At 40.3% G+C, this 15,642-nt stretch overlaps 1 protein-coding gene across 6 annotated transcripts in view; it reads right to left on the bottom strand.

Moving 5' to 3' along the window:
- The window catches only part of LOC124599373 (maternal effect protein staufen-like), a 253,006-nt gene that overhangs the window by 91,031 nt on the left and 146,333 nt on the right, over positions 1-15,642 (bottom strand). For all 6 annotated transcript variants that reach the window (XR_006978568.1, XR_006978569.1, XM_047136072.1 and 3 more), the window contains exon 7: positions 3,355-3,513. Coding sequence is in view for 4 of the 6 variants with exons in the window: in XM_047136072.1 (XP_046992028.1) it covers positions 3,355-3,513 (159 nt within the window). In the remaining 2 variants the exon portion in view is untranslated. The remainder of the gene's footprint in view (positions 1-3,354; positions 3,514-15,642) is intronic.

Here is a 15,642-nt window from a genome sequence, read left to right as displayed (position 1 = left end):
GCCCGCAACTGCTCAAATAAATCTAATTTAAACAGTTGTCAAGTCACATTCATCGGAGGCAATTTGGTGTTATGAAGCACTGCATAGTCTTCCTAAAGCCTTTGACACACTTTGCTGTTGGCAGTCGCTTGTATGAGCACTGTTTTGTTGTATACGGCGCATTTTGCTTTGCAACTTAAGTTTTATTTTCGTTTCCCCCCCCTCTCATTCATGTTTTGTTGCTGCAGTATTATTCTGCAGTAGCGGGATACAGTAATATCCATTGTTAGAGTATTGGTTCTTACCTGTCAAAATCACAAAAATTTACTTGAAAACTAAAACAATGAAAAATTTCCGGAATTCTAAACAATTCCCGAGTTTTTCCCGGTTTCTCCCGGATGAAAATATTCCCGGGTTTTTCCCGGATCTCCTGGTTGCCCAGGGTCGTATACACCCTGATTTAATTAAGCACAGAGGGAAAATAAGATGTTAATAATTTGCACTTTGCTTTCAGTCTCAAAGTAATGTTCCCTTCTTCTACTAAGTTTATAAACTAAATGTTATCTCCATGTTTCAACAGCCCCACACCATTATGGAAGATAAATGAGATTCTCCTGAACTTCACTAAGTCTGCATAGCTCAAGATAGAACAGTAAACACTATTTTTTGTATGTAGAACAGACATTAAAAATTCTCACCTTCTGATGTGGAAGGACTGATTTTTTCCCATGGCTGTAGAAAAATGGTTTTGTTTACAGGATGATAATGCATCAATATTTGGTAGAGACCAAATGTTTGGGAAACAAGGTTGTTCAGTTCTTCAATGTTGGACTGAGCAAGGTGGAACTTAATATTGAAGTCTTCAGCACCAGCAATCTTTTTCTCCTAACCGATTTCTTCATAACAGATTTGGTGTGGCTGCCTCACTTAAAAGTTATGATGGACTGGAGGCCTACAATGCATTCAATGTTTACCTTTGTAATGTACGCAATTGGTGCCATGGGAGATAAATTTTTCCAACAATCTCATGGAATGTAATTTCTCTTTGTCAACATTCACAATACATGTATAAGTACCCCCTCTGCCTAAAACTTTCGATGAGCTAGAGACATACACCAGCAGTTACCTTTGTAACAGTAGACATAAAAGAAAACATTACTCCAATGCATTACCTATTAACTTTATCTGTGATGTATATGATGGAGAGGCCCCACTACACATTCTTTTTAATTTTGGGGGAAAAAAAAACAGAAATTTAATTATTTTACATTTTATGATTCTCTTAAATCAGAAAGTAAACAACAAACACAGCACTAGAGACTTGTCTTCATAAGGAATAATATTACATACCACCTCTTAAACCTACTAGAAAAATAACGACTGGACAATTATTTTCTTGTGGTTCTTCAGTTCTTCCCAGTCTATATTATGGTGGAAAGTTTTCAAGCGAAAAACTGGATCATCATGCCCACTGTGCACAACATTTTGACAACAGGCAGAGTTGTCATCCAACATGCCTGGAGGACAGAGCAACTCCTTCTATACCTTTGAGTGCCTACCCCTAACTTCTTCTGCATGCAAGATGTTCCAATTTTGTTCGCACCCAATTATAATCCTCAGCTTATTGTCATTCTGGCCAGTATCCCCACAGCTGCTCTGTCAATCTAGTTATCTTCTTATTTTTCGATTTATTCCTTTTTTCCATTCTGGTACAGGTCTCTGCTGTTTCATCAACAGATCAAACACCAGATTCTAGGATTTACTAGGGTGGTACACTGAGTCATGACTAAAATTGTTCAACTGATTCTTTTAAGATGAAGTCCCAGAATTTTGATGTTATGCCAACATTTTTATTTTGAAGTTATGCCAACATTTTTATTTGGTTGAAATTTTTCGAGGGTTCCATTTCCAAAAAAATGCTCCATGACCACCAAGCTGCCTGGTTGTCCTACAAGTGTGCCTTGTTTGTCGCTGGGCCAAAGATCAATGGAAATATGTCGCCTGAGCAGATGAATAATGTTTCTTGTTACCCTAGACTGATGGCCATGTCTAGATATGTCATCATCCAGGCAAACGGCTGTTCAAAACATGCACTGCACCACAGATGCAGTCCGCTGGGTAACAGTATTATACTACAGGGGATACAGTATTCTGATTCCATCAGATCTGTAGTAGTAGCCAAAGACACCATTACAATTGTGGGCTAAGTGAATATTATTGCAGACTACCTGCACCCCTTCTTCCTTGATGTCTCCTCTGATAGCAACAGAATATTCCAATAGAGTAACTATCCATATCACCAGGCAAGTGTCATTTTACAGTGGATTTAAGAGCAACCTTGCTGATATAGTGACCAGCAAATTTGCCTCGTCTGGATCTCATGGAATAAATCTGGAAAGCTATTGGGCACCAGCTCTATACCCATAAAACACCACCCTATTATTTACGGGAATTGCATGACCTGTAGATAAGTGTCTGGTGCCCTATACCTCTGAAAGTTTTCCAAGGATTCGTAAAATCTGTAAGAAGCAAATCACTGCTGTATTGCATTCCAAATATGAAACAACACATTATTCAGAAGGTGGTAGTAACTTTTGCCTCATTAGTGTGTGTCAACACTGAGTCACACACGGTAAATCCCAGAACAAATACTTAGTCAATTAACATGCAAATATAGATTAGTGTTTTGTTTATATTTGTGTATGAATTTGGACTTAGTAACTATACAACAGTGATCATAATTTTTTCACATACATAACTGGAAGGAAAGAATGCACTGCATAGGCAAAGCATTCAAAGATGCCACATTACCACCTTTGTAGGCCTGCAAACTATTAATAAAATTTGGCAGATGGTATTTCCGTCCTAACTATAGCATGACTGGCTTGCAGTGCATGAGCTTTATTATACTTGTATCTTATCATCACCATTATCATCCACATAACATCCACAGCAGGATAAAGGCCTCTTCGAGACTTTTCCAGGCATTCTGGCTGGAGCTGCCAATGGTAGGTGTGCATGATGTGTGAACGTATGTGCTTTCTTTGCTGAAGAAGGCTTGGGCTAACAGCTATAATGTGTAACAGCCTCTTCGTTGTGCCTGCCTGCAACTCATTGGATCATCTTTATGGTGAGCAGCAATCTATCCTTTTCATAATATTGTTGATGAAATGTAGTTAATTTGATTTTAGTTCCTTTTGATTCCATTTTTTATTTGGTATCTTCTGGAAGAAAGAGTCAGGGCAAAAAATCTGCTGCTGTTCTCCTCTTCAGTGTGTGTGTGTGTGTGTGTGTGTGTGTGTGTGTGTGTGTTATATCTCAACTACACTACAATATGAAGAGCCTATGATATGAAGCAACATTTCACAATATTACCTGTTCAAAAGTATTGAGAATACTGCGAGTTCTTTTCTTCTTTTGAGATGAACGTCGCTTCTTCTTAGACTTCCTCTTCATTGAGTTTGACAGAAAGGAATATGACTCATTATATTGGACTAATTCCAGCATTTTCTCAGCTGCTGCTCTCTTTGACAACTGTGAAAAATTTAAAAATAATATCTATGATACAATTGGAAACTATTTAACAGGGACTAGTCCTATAAAAATAATATATCTGCCATTATTATTTGCACAGAGTTCATGCCAAAGATACGATCTTGCGTGGCTGCAGCAAAATTTGAGCAGAAGGGCAGCTAGACTATTCTGTTGGCATATATTAAACTCTTATCATTAAACATGCAATGACCTGGTGTAGAAAAGTCAATAGTCAATACAGGGTATGTAAATAAAATTTCACGACTGATTTCTTCCTGACTAGTGGTGTGCGCGCAGGCCAGTCTCACCAAATGCGGCAGGTGACGGGGGGTGTTGGCTAATAAAGCCAAGCATCGGCATTTGTCAGCAAAATGTTGGAGTGAAAACATCGCGAATGCAGGGAGTGTCTGTTTCGAAACATCATCGAGAAATCGGAGGGTCCAAAATGCCCCTCCTCTTGGAGCAGTGGTGTTCAATCAAATTTTGTGTAAAACTGAACAATACCAGTAGGGAGACATTGAAAATGATCCAAGAGGCCTATAAAGAATACACCAAGTCATGTGCCATGGTTTTCATGTGGCACAAGGAAGTTTATATGCCAACTAGCTCTGCAAATGACGAAGAAATTGAAGTAATGTATGATGCAATAAAAGAAATTATTCAGGTAGTGAAGGGAGACGAAAATTTAATAGTCATAGGTGACTGGAATTCGACAGTAGGAAAAGGGAGAGAAGGAAACATAGTAGGTGAATATGGATTGGGGCTACAAAATGAAAGAGGAAGCCGTCTGGTAGAATTTTGCACAGAGCATAACTTAATCATAGCTAACACTTGGTTCAAGAATCATAAAAGAAGGTTGTATACATGGAAGAATCCTGGAGATACTAAAAGGTATCAGATAGATTATATAATGGTAAGACAGAGATTTAGGAACCAGGTTTTAAATTGTAGGACATTTCCAAGGGCAGATGTGGACTCTGACCACAATCTATTGGTTATGAACTGTAGATTAAAACTGAAGAAATTGCAAGAAGGTGAGAATTTAAGGAGATGGGACCTGGATAAACTGACTAAACCAGAGGTTGTACAGAGTTTCAGGGACAGCATAAGGGAAAAATTGACAATTTAATTGATGAAAGGAGAAAATATAAAAATGCAGTAAATGAAACAGGCAAAAAGGAATACAAACGTCTCAAAAATGAGATCGACAGGAAGTGCAAAATGGCTAAGCAGGCATTGCTAGAGGACAAATGTAAGGATGTAGAGGCTTATCTCACTAGGGGTAAGATAGATACAGCCTACAGGAAAATTAAAGAGACCTTTGGAGAAAAGAGAGCCACTTGTATGAATATCAAGAGCTCAGATGGAAACACAGTTCTAAGCAAAGAGGGGAAAGCAGAAAGGTGGAAGGAGTATACAGAGGGTCTATACAAGGGCGATGTACTTGAGAACAATATTATGGACATGGAAGAGGATGTAGATGAAAATGAAATGAGAGATAAGATACTGCGTGAAGAGTTTGACAGAGCACTGAAAGACCCTGAGTCGAAACAAGGCCCCGGGAGTAGACAACATTCCATTAGAACTACTGACGGCCTTGGGAGAGCCAGTCCTGACAAAACTCTACCATCTGGTGAGCAAGATGTACGAGACAGGCGAAATACCCTCAGACTTAAAGAAGAATATAATAATTCCAATCCCAAAGAAAGCAGGTGTTGACAGATGTGAAAATTACCGAACTATCAGTTTAATAAGTCACAGCTGCAAAATACTAATGCGAATTATCTGCAGATGAATAGAAAAACTGGTAGAAGCCGACCTGGGGGAAGAACAGTTTGGATTCCGTAGAAATGTTGGAATACGTGAGGCAATACTGACCTTACGACTTATCTTAGAAGAAAGATTAAGGAAAAGCAAACCGATGTTTCTAGCATTTGTAGACTTAGAGAAAGCTTTTGACAGTGTTGACTGGAATACTCTCTTTCAAACTCTAAAGGTGGCAGGGGTAAAATACAGGGAGCAAAAGGCTATTTACAATTTGTACAGAAACCAGATGGCAGTTATAAGAGTCGAGGGGCATGAAAGGGAAGCAGCGGTTGGGAAGGGAGTGAGACAGGGTTGTAGCCTCTCCCTGATGTTATTCAATCTGTATATTTAGCAAGCAGTAATGGAAACAAAAGAAAAATTCGGAGTAGGTATTAAAATCCAGGGAGAAGAAATAAAAACTTTGAGGTTCGCCGATGACATTGTAATTCTGTCAGAGACAGCAAAGGACTTGGAAGAGCAGTTGAACGGAATGGACAGCGTCTTGAAAGGAGGATATAAGATGAACATCAACAAAAGCAAAACTAGGATAATGGAATGTAGTCTAATTAAGTCGGGTGATGCTGAGGGAATTAGATTAGGAAATAAGACACTTAAAGTAGTAAAGGAGTTTTGCTATTTGGAGAGCAAAATAACTGATGATGGTCGAAGTAGAGAGGATATAAAATGTAGACTGGCAATGGCAAGGAAAGCGTTTCTGAAGAAGAGAAATTTGTTAACATCGAGTATAGATTTAAGTGTCAGGAAGTCGTTTCTGAAAGTGTTTGTATGGAGTGTAGCCATGTATGGATGTGAAACGTGGACGATAAATAGTTTAGACAAGAAGAGAATAGAAGCTTTCAAAATGTGGTGCTACAAAAGAATGTTGAAGATTAGGTGGGTAGAGCATGTAACTAATGAGGAGGTATTGAATAGGATTGGGGAGAAGAGAAGTTTGTGGCACAACTTGACTAGAAGAAGGGATTGGTTGGTAGGACATGTTCTGAGGCATCAAGGGATCACCAATTTGGTACTGGAGGGCAGTGTGGAGGGTAAAAATCGTAGAGGGAGACCAAGAGATGAATACACTAAGAAGATTCAGAAGGATGTAGGTTGCAGTAGGTACTGGGAGATGAAGGAGCTTGCACAGGATAGATTAGCACGGAGAGCTGCATCAAACCAGTCTCAGGACTGAAGACCACAACAACAACAACAAGATGTTCAAAGATGACCGTGAAGACTTGGAGGATGATGACTGATCTGGAACACCTACAACGAACAGAGCTCACGAAAATCTGGCCGAAGTGTTAAGTTTTAAACAGTGACCGACTTCTCGGCATCGAATGATTGCAGATGAAGTGGGTTTGAATCACCAAACTGTGTTTCAGTGAGTGACAGAAGATCTAATGATAATAAACGTGAATGTGGAACTTGTCCCTAAAATGCTCTCGGATGAACATAAGGAGCGGCGCCTGGCTGTTTCACAGGAACTGCTTGAATGTTTACAAAACTGAACCTGATTTTTTTTTTTTTTTTTTGACAAAGAGGTTATTGGTGATGAATCCTGGGTTTTTGGATATGAACCACAGTTAAAGAGGCAAATCTTGTAGTGGTACACTTCCACATCACCAAAGCCAAAGAAAGCCCACATGAGCAAGTCACATGTGAATAGCATGCCCATTGTTTCTTTGAAGCAAAAGGAATGATAGTTTGTGCCCTACCAGAGAGACTATCAATGGTCAGTATTAAACTGGAGTGGTCTGCCGTTTGAAGCATCAAGTCCGCCCGGAGAAGGAAGATGACTGGGTGCTCCACCATGACAATGAAACTGTTCATACCTGCTACACTGTCACTGAAGTTTTGACCTGGTTCAACGTGGCAATGCCGCCACAGCCTCCCTATAGCTTCGACCTCGCCCCCAGTGACTTCTTTTTGTTCCTCCAGATGAAGAGAGATCTGAAAGGGAAGTGATTTTGACAGCATCACAGCGGTTGAAAAGGCTTCAATGAGGGTTTTGCACAGCATTCCAGTTAAGGAATTCCAGGGAGCTTACCAGAAGTGAAAATTTCATTGGCAGTGAAGTGTGGATTCTAAAGGCACCTATTTTGAAGAATTTTAGTCTGATATATGAAAGTATTCAATAAATTTTGTGTTCTGAGACAAGTATTGAAATTTTTTACACACCCTGTACATAAACGTGTCTCACATCTACATCTAGGTGTACAGCTACCCTTTGCAAACCACTTTTTGGTGTGTTGCTGAGGGTACTTTGTATCCAACTGTGATTTCCCCCTTTCCCTGTTCCAGTCAGGTATGGGCCGTGAGAAGAACATTTGCTGATAATCTACTGTGAGGGCTCAAATATCTTTAATTTTATCTTCATGATCTTTTATTGAGATATACAAGGGGGGGACCCAAAAGTAACTGGAATCGTAATGCTGCACACTGTGTACCTATAGCAGCAGGTTGTGCCATCAGAGGGTTGTAGTAGGAGCTCTGCCGAGTCATTCTGCCACGAGCCATCACCCAACAGTGAGAAGTGTGGTTTCTTTGGCAGTTCTTTGAGTGTGTGTACAGTGCAGACTTGACATGCTGAAATGCCTAGTTCTTACGAACAACATGCGGCAGTGTAATTTTGTTTCTTGCTCAGCAAGAATGCAGCAGAAACTGTTGCGATGATTCAGACAGCCTACAAAGACCATGCTCTTAGTAAAATGCAAGTGTATGAATGGTTTTCTCGGTTTAAAAAGGGAGAAATGAAGGTTGAAGATCAGCCCCGTTCTGGTCAACCTTCAACTGCTCGAAGCGAAGACAACATCGACAAAATCTGTGATCTCATCAGTGAAGATCGACACAGGACAATTGACCAACTCGAGAACTTATCCAGATTGTCCTGGAGCTCAATTCAGTGCATCTTGACCATCGATTTGGGGATGTGAAGAGTGGCTGCAAAATTCATGCCAAAGCTTCTTACCAGAGATCAAAGGGATCGTCGCGTTGAAGCCTGTCTCGAAATGAAGGACGCGTTCAAAGATGATCCACATTTTTTCAACAAAATCATTACAGGTGATGAGTCATGGTGTTATGGGTACGATCCAGAAAGTAAGCAACAGTCTTCACAATAGAAGTCACCTGGCTCACCTCGACCAAAAAAAAGCTCGACAAGTGAAATCGAATGTGAGAATGATGTTGATCTGTTTCTTACATCAAAGGGATCGTACACTCTGAATTTGTCCCTCAAAACCAGACGGTAAACCAACAATTCTATTTGGAGGTTATGAAACCTCTTCGCAGAAGTTTGTCGCGAAAGCATCTGGCTTTGTGGGATTCTGGTGTGTGGTTCCTGCATCACAACAATGCTTCCACGCACACAGCTCTCAGCGTTCACCAGTTTTTGGCCTCAACGAAGATGACTACCTTGACCTACGTGCCCCGTTTGCCGGATTTAGCGCCCTCGGACTTCTTCGTATTCCCGAGGATGAAAAGAGACTTGAGAGGGAAGCATTTTACGGATGTAAAATGCAATGTCATGAAAATGCTAGCAGATATCAAAGAGGACGAACTTAAAAGATACTTCGAACACTAGAATGAATGTTTGGACAAGTGTATTAATGCTAATGGAGAGTACTTCAAAGGAGATTAAGATTGTATTTGGAAACAATAAAGTATACGCTTTCTAGAAAGAAATTCCGGTTTTTTTGGGCCCCCCCCCCTCATATGTAGGAAGAAGCAATATATTAGTAGATTCTTCTAGGAATTGACACTCTTGGAACTTGAACAATAGACCACGCCATGATGCAGAGTATTTCTCTTACTGTGTTTGTCACTGGATTTGGCTGAACATATCCCAGATACTTTTGTGCTTAATAAATGAAACTGCAATGAAAAAGACTGCTCTTCTTCGGACCTTATCTATTTCCTCTATCAATCCTATCTGGAATGGAACACATACTGATAAGCAATATTCAAGTATTAGTCGAACAAGTGTGTTATAAGTTACTTTGATGGACTACATTTCATGAGGATTCTTCCAATGAGTCTCTATGTTGCATCTGCTTTACCCGTGATGAATTTTATGTGGTTGTTCCTCTTCAAATCGATCTGTATACATACACCTAGATATCTAATGGAACTGACTGCTTCCAATGATTGTTCTGTAATTTTGTAATCATACAGTAAAGGGTCTTTCTGTCTCTGTATTTGTAATACATTACATCTGTTTATGCTGATAGTCAATTGCCATCCCTGCACCAACTGTCAATCCTCAGCAGGTCCTCCTTTATTCCTCTACAAATTTTTAGTGCTGCAACTTCCCTGTATACAACAACACCATCTGTGAAAAGCCTAATGGAACTTGCAAATTTATCTAGCAGGTCATTTACATATATTGTGAAAGGTAATGGTCCTGTATCACTCCCTTGGGGCATGTCCAAAGTTACTTTTACTTCTCAGGACTTCTCTTTGTTTAGAATGGCATGCTGTGTTATGGTTGCTAGAAATTCTTCAATCTGCTCACAACAGCAGTCCCATATTCTGTACTCCATATTTAATTCATTAGAGAGCAGTGCGGAACTGTGTCACATGCCTTATGGTAGTTAAGGAACATGGCATCTACCTGGGTGCCTGTATCTATTGCTTCCTTGGCCTTACGGACAAACACAGTGACCTGGGTTTCACATGATCATTGTTTTTGGAACCAATGTTGTTTCCTACAGAGGAGATTTACAGTCTCCAGAAATATCATTAATACCTGAACATAAAACGTGTTCCAAAATTATATGATTGACCAAAGTCAAGGATAGAGGCATATAGTTTTGTGCACCTGTTCAACGAGTCTTCTTTAAAAAGAGAATGACTGTGCTTTTTTAAGACCACTAGGAATGGTTTGCTACTGGAGATACTTTTGGTATGCTGCTGCTAGAAGGGGGCACATTCTTTTGCATACCCTGTGTAGAATTTAAATGGGATCCCAACAGGTCAGGTCTTTCATCTGTTGAGGCATTTCAATTGCTGTTCTTTCTTTTGGTCACTTATTTCCATATCTGTTATTTTGTCATTCATGAGACAATTTAGAGGCGGAACTACACTGGGATCTGCTTCTGTGAAACAGTGTTGCAAAAAGACATTTTTAACTTCGTTCTTTCCTGTGTCATCCACTGTTTCAATCCCATTATGAACACAGAGTGTCTGGACAGATGGCTTTGACCCAGTTACTGATTTAAATAAGGGAAAAAAAAGTTTCTAGTGTTTGCTGTTATGCCAGTAGACAGAATTTTGCTTTCAAATTTGTTGAAAATTTCATACAAAGCCCTCGTTATGTTACTTTTGGTTTCATTTAGTTCTTGTATACCTGTGAAGCTTTGGCTACATTTAAATTTGCAGTGAAGCTCTCTCTGCTTTCATAGTAGCTTTCTAACAGGGTTTTTTTCTGTTCCTCACAATTTTGCTCAGCACATACTTGTCTGAAATGTGTTGTATGATACTTCTGAAGTCTGTCCACTGATGCTCAACATTGTCAGACCAGGAGATGAAATTTTCATGTTGACCTGTTAGGTAATCTGAAATCTGCCATTCAACAGCAAACAGTGTCTGGATTCGTTTAACATGTGGAAATTTCTTACATAATATAATTTTCATCTATTGCAGAATGCATACAGAGAAATTTTCTGGGGAGAACCAACATGGTTCCTGAATTTTTAATACAAAACCCCTTGTCATTTATTCAACAGTAGACAATCTGACAAAAATTTGGCAATATTTGGCCAATACCCCACTTCCAGTTCCTTCCAATTACTACTTACTTGGTTTTATCAAGGATGGATAAAAGGAAAAATGTGTAATTACAATGGCATAGGTCTATTTTTGACTTCATTGTTTTCCAGCTCAGAAAAATTTACTGATTAATTTTCAAAATGAGACCATTGCTGAGGCAAAGATTCTCTTCCCTGCTCTCCCACTGCAGCTTGATGTTATTCAACTACACACAAGTTATTTATATTTCCACTGAAATATCACACATATAAAGTTGCTGGTGATGCTCTGGGAACTAAATAGTATGAAGATCTCAGATGCCCAATTGTATAGCGCACATAGTATTACAAATTATTTCAGGAATTCATTAAATTCTTGCAAAGGACACTTGCGTGTACTGTCGCGTGCTGCAGAACACTGCTATATTAAACACAGAATTTTGTTTGCGAATATCAGTTACTGATGTATTTCTCAAAGCAACTGTCAGTTTACATAGCTAGATTTTCCATTATGGAACGTCACACTGTCTTCAATCCCCTCGACCATAGAACACTCAGTTGATGGTGATGGGAGAGAACATTTTCCATACCAGAGTACTAGTTGTAGAAGAATAAAATAGAAGCAAATTCAATGAGTATGATTACAAACAGCCTGAAACAGTTTTTTACAAACCCTCTTGGTTGAGTTCACAGGGAAAGGCACTTCTTCCACATCCAAAAACAAGAGGTGAGGGAATGCTTGAACTCAAAAGAAGGTTAGAAGAGAGTTTAGTGTGTCAGTGTATGAAGAGAACTCAGATGAGGGCCTCACCATGCTGCAAGTGCTAGGAGGGACACCCCTCTGCTTACACTCCTACACTGACACTGAGCTACAGGGACCCTCACAAAATAATAGTCTGAGTATGCTTCGGATCTGATTCTCACAGATAACACAGTATTTAATAGGCATGGATGCCTCAGGGATAGCCATCAGAATCATCGGTCATTACTGAACGTGTCAAGACTTTGCTGTTGTGAGTGTGCCATTTTGGACATGCCCTGTAGTCTGTGCTGCTGGCAGTGATCAATTATTGATACTGTGAACAAACTGTGGATGTGCCTGACTGTTACCTACCATATCAGACTTATTTCACATCAACCTGTGGGGTCACACACTTTAGGTGTTTAAATCATTCCCTGTGATGATCAATGTCACCATTATTTTTTGTGTTCAGCATGGGCCTTTGTCAATGTTTCTACAGTGGCAACCATAACACTGGCTAGACTTGCCACAGCTGCTGACAGTAAAGAGGCCAGGGCAATCTGTGACTGTCTGTCTATTATGGTCAAGCTGGGTCAGCCAGACTGTGACCCTGACACACTGTGTGGACACTACTTCGCCCAGAGTCCTTTGAGGTCTGATCTGTACTGCTCCACCTTTCCCCAAAAGTGACATCATTGATCTTACGGATTGGGACAAGTGTCTTTTTCTGACAGATTTATGGTATCCTTCTCAACAACAGGTATGCATCACATGGCCTTGCATTATTTTGAGAGAGAAGAATCTGCAAGACAAAGCACATCATCTGACAGGCCGTGCCCTGCGTCATCTGCTTGGTCAACCGTTCGAGACTCCTCAGTCTGATCTCAACACAGTCAACTGCTAGGACCAATGGTATCTCACTGGGTTCCTGCCGCTACTCACCAGAACCTGTGAGGGCCACTGGCAGGGCATTTACAACTTTTTGATTGCTCCCTCATGAAATTTCAAACTCCAACGCTGTCTGCGCCAGGATGTGCCTCCACTACCAGTGTCTGCAACAAGGTTCAGTCTCCTAGGACACAATTTCTTCTGTTTTTTCTACTTTCAGATACACTCTGAACAGATACTGCCAGGTGCAGCCTCAGAGTTTGTGGCCACATCCAGACCAGCTGCAGCACCACTGTTGGGCTCTGTATGATCTTGGGACTACTGCTACTGGGACACGGACACAGCCACCAAGGACACCGACACCTATGGCCAACCCTGAGGCACCTCGACAATGTCAATGCCCCATTGTCACAAAGAACCACACCATCAGGAGAGATGGGATCCTTGACCTTCATCCAATATCAAGATGGTGCTGTCATCTCTCTGAGCAGTATTTTGTTAACCCTGTATGACAATTATGATATTAGTTACCAAAATAAAGAACTACCATAACAACAGGAGAACAGTGAAATAAATACTGTAAGTTTCACTTTTTGGAATGTTGCTGGTGTTACATTTACAAAACAAGCTGCAATTAATAAAACTAGCACTGAATATTTGTCTCTATTTGTTTGGGACTCCAAAAAATTCCAAATAATGTTTCCCACTACTACAAAAAGCATTACAACTTAGTACAAACTGTCACAAAATATTAAACATGCTTCCCTATTTCAGACACAGGGAATGCTTGATCACATCTCTTACATTACTACTCTAGTATGGATGTAGATGTAGATGTGGTTCAACAACAAAGTTAGGAATCAACTGCAAAAGCAAAGAGAGCTTCACTGCAAATTTAAACGCAGCCAAAACCTCTCAGACAAACAGAAGCTGAACGATGTCGAAGTTAGCGTAAGGATGGCTATGTGTGAAGCGTTCAGTGAATTCAAAAGTAAAATTCTATGTGTCTACTCGACAGAAAATCCTAGGAAGTTCTGGTCTTATGTTAAATCAGTAAGTGGATCAAAATAGCATATCCAGACACTCTGGGATGATAATGGCATTGAAACAGAGAATGATACGTGTAAAGCTGAAATACTAAACACCTTTTTCCAAAGCTGTTTCACAGAGGAAGACGGCACTGCAGTTCCTTCTCTAAATCCTCGCATGAATGAAAAAATGGCTGACATTGAAATAAGTGTCCAGGGAATAGAAAAGCAACTGAAATCACTCAACAGAGGAAAGTCCACTGGACCTGACAGGATACCAATTCGATTTTACACAGAGTACACGAAAGAACTTGCCCCCCTCCTAACAACCGTGTCTCTAGAGGAACGGAAGTTTCCAATGATTGGAAAAGAGCACAGGTAGTTCCAGTTTTCAAGAAGGGTCATCAAGCAGATGCGCAAAACTATAGGCCTATATCTCTGACGTCGATCTGTTGTAGAATTATAGAACACTTTTTTTGTTCATGTATCATGTCATTTCTGAAACCCAGAATCTACTCTGTAGGAATCAGCATGTATTCCGGAAACAGCGATCGTGCAATACCCAACTCGCTTTATTTGTTCATGAGACCCAGAAAATATTAGGTACAGGCTCCCAGGTACATGCCATTTTCCTTGACTTCCGGGAGGCATTCGATACAGTTCCGCACTGTCGCCTGATAAACAAAGCAAGAGCCTACGGAATATCAGACCAGCTGTGTGGCTGAATTAAAGAGTTTTTAGCGAACAGAACGAAGTATGTTGTTCTCAAAGGAGAGACGTTTACAGACATTAAGTAACCTCTGGCCTGCCACAGGGGAGTGTTATGGGACCATTGCTTTTCACAATATATGTAAATGACCTAGTAGATAGTGTCGGAAGTTCCATGCGGCTTTTCGCGGATGATGCTGTAGTATACAGAGAAGTTGCAGCATTAGAAAATTGCAGCGAAATGCAGGAATATCTGCAGTAGATAGGCACTTGGTGCAGGGAGTGGCAACTGACCCTTAATATATACAAGTGTAATGTATTGCGAATTCTTAGAAAGAAGGATCCTTTATTGTATGATTATATGATAGCGGAACCAACAGTGGTAGCAGTTATTTCTGTAAAATATCTTGGAGTATGCGTACGGAACGCTTTGAAGTGTAATGAGAATATAAAATTAATTGTTGGTAAGGCGGGTGCCAGGTTGAGATTCATTTGGAGAGTCCTTAGAAAACTTAGTTCATCAACAAAGGAAGTGGCTTACAAAACACTTGATCGACCTATACTTGAGTAATACTCATCAGTGTGTGATCCGTACCAGGTCGGGTTGACAGAGGAGATAGAGAGAGCGGTGCGTTTCGTCACAGGGTTATTTGGTAAGCGTGATAGCGTTACGGAGACATTTAGCAAACTCAAGTGGCAGATTCTGCGAGAGAGGCGCACTGCATCGCGGTTAGCTTGCTGTCCAGGTTTCGAGAGGGTGCATTTCTGGATGAGGTATCAAATATATTGCTTCCCCCTACTTATACCTCCCGAGGAGATCACGAATGTAAAATTAGAGAGATTCGAGTGCGCACGGAGGCTTTCCGGCAGTCATTCTTCCCATGAACCATATGCAACTGGAACAGGAAAGGGAGGTAATGACAGTGGCACGTAAAGTGCCCTCCGCCACACACTGCATGGTGGCTTGCGGAGTATAAATGTAGATGGAGTATTTATTCACTTAAGTGAAACCAATGTAGTCACTCAAATAAACAGCTAGTTTGACTTTAAGCACTGTGGATGCTATGTGGCAGAAGCTACTGATTATTAGTGAACAACTGTTTTCAAATACGAACTGTGTCCTTACACTGTGATAATTTTCATCAATATTGTTCAACTCTCTTTTTATCACAAATCATGGAAAAAGGTTTAAGTATATCTGAGCTGTTAA

This window comes from Schistocerca americana, chromosome 1, assembly GCF_021461395.2.
Source record: "Schistocerca americana isolate TAMUIC-IGC-003095 chromosome 1, iqSchAmer2.1, whole genome shotgun sequence".
NCBI lineage: Eukaryota > Metazoa > Arthropoda > Insecta > Orthoptera > Acrididae > Schistocerca > Schistocerca americana.
This window is presented reverse-complemented; position numbering and strand designations above follow the sequence as displayed.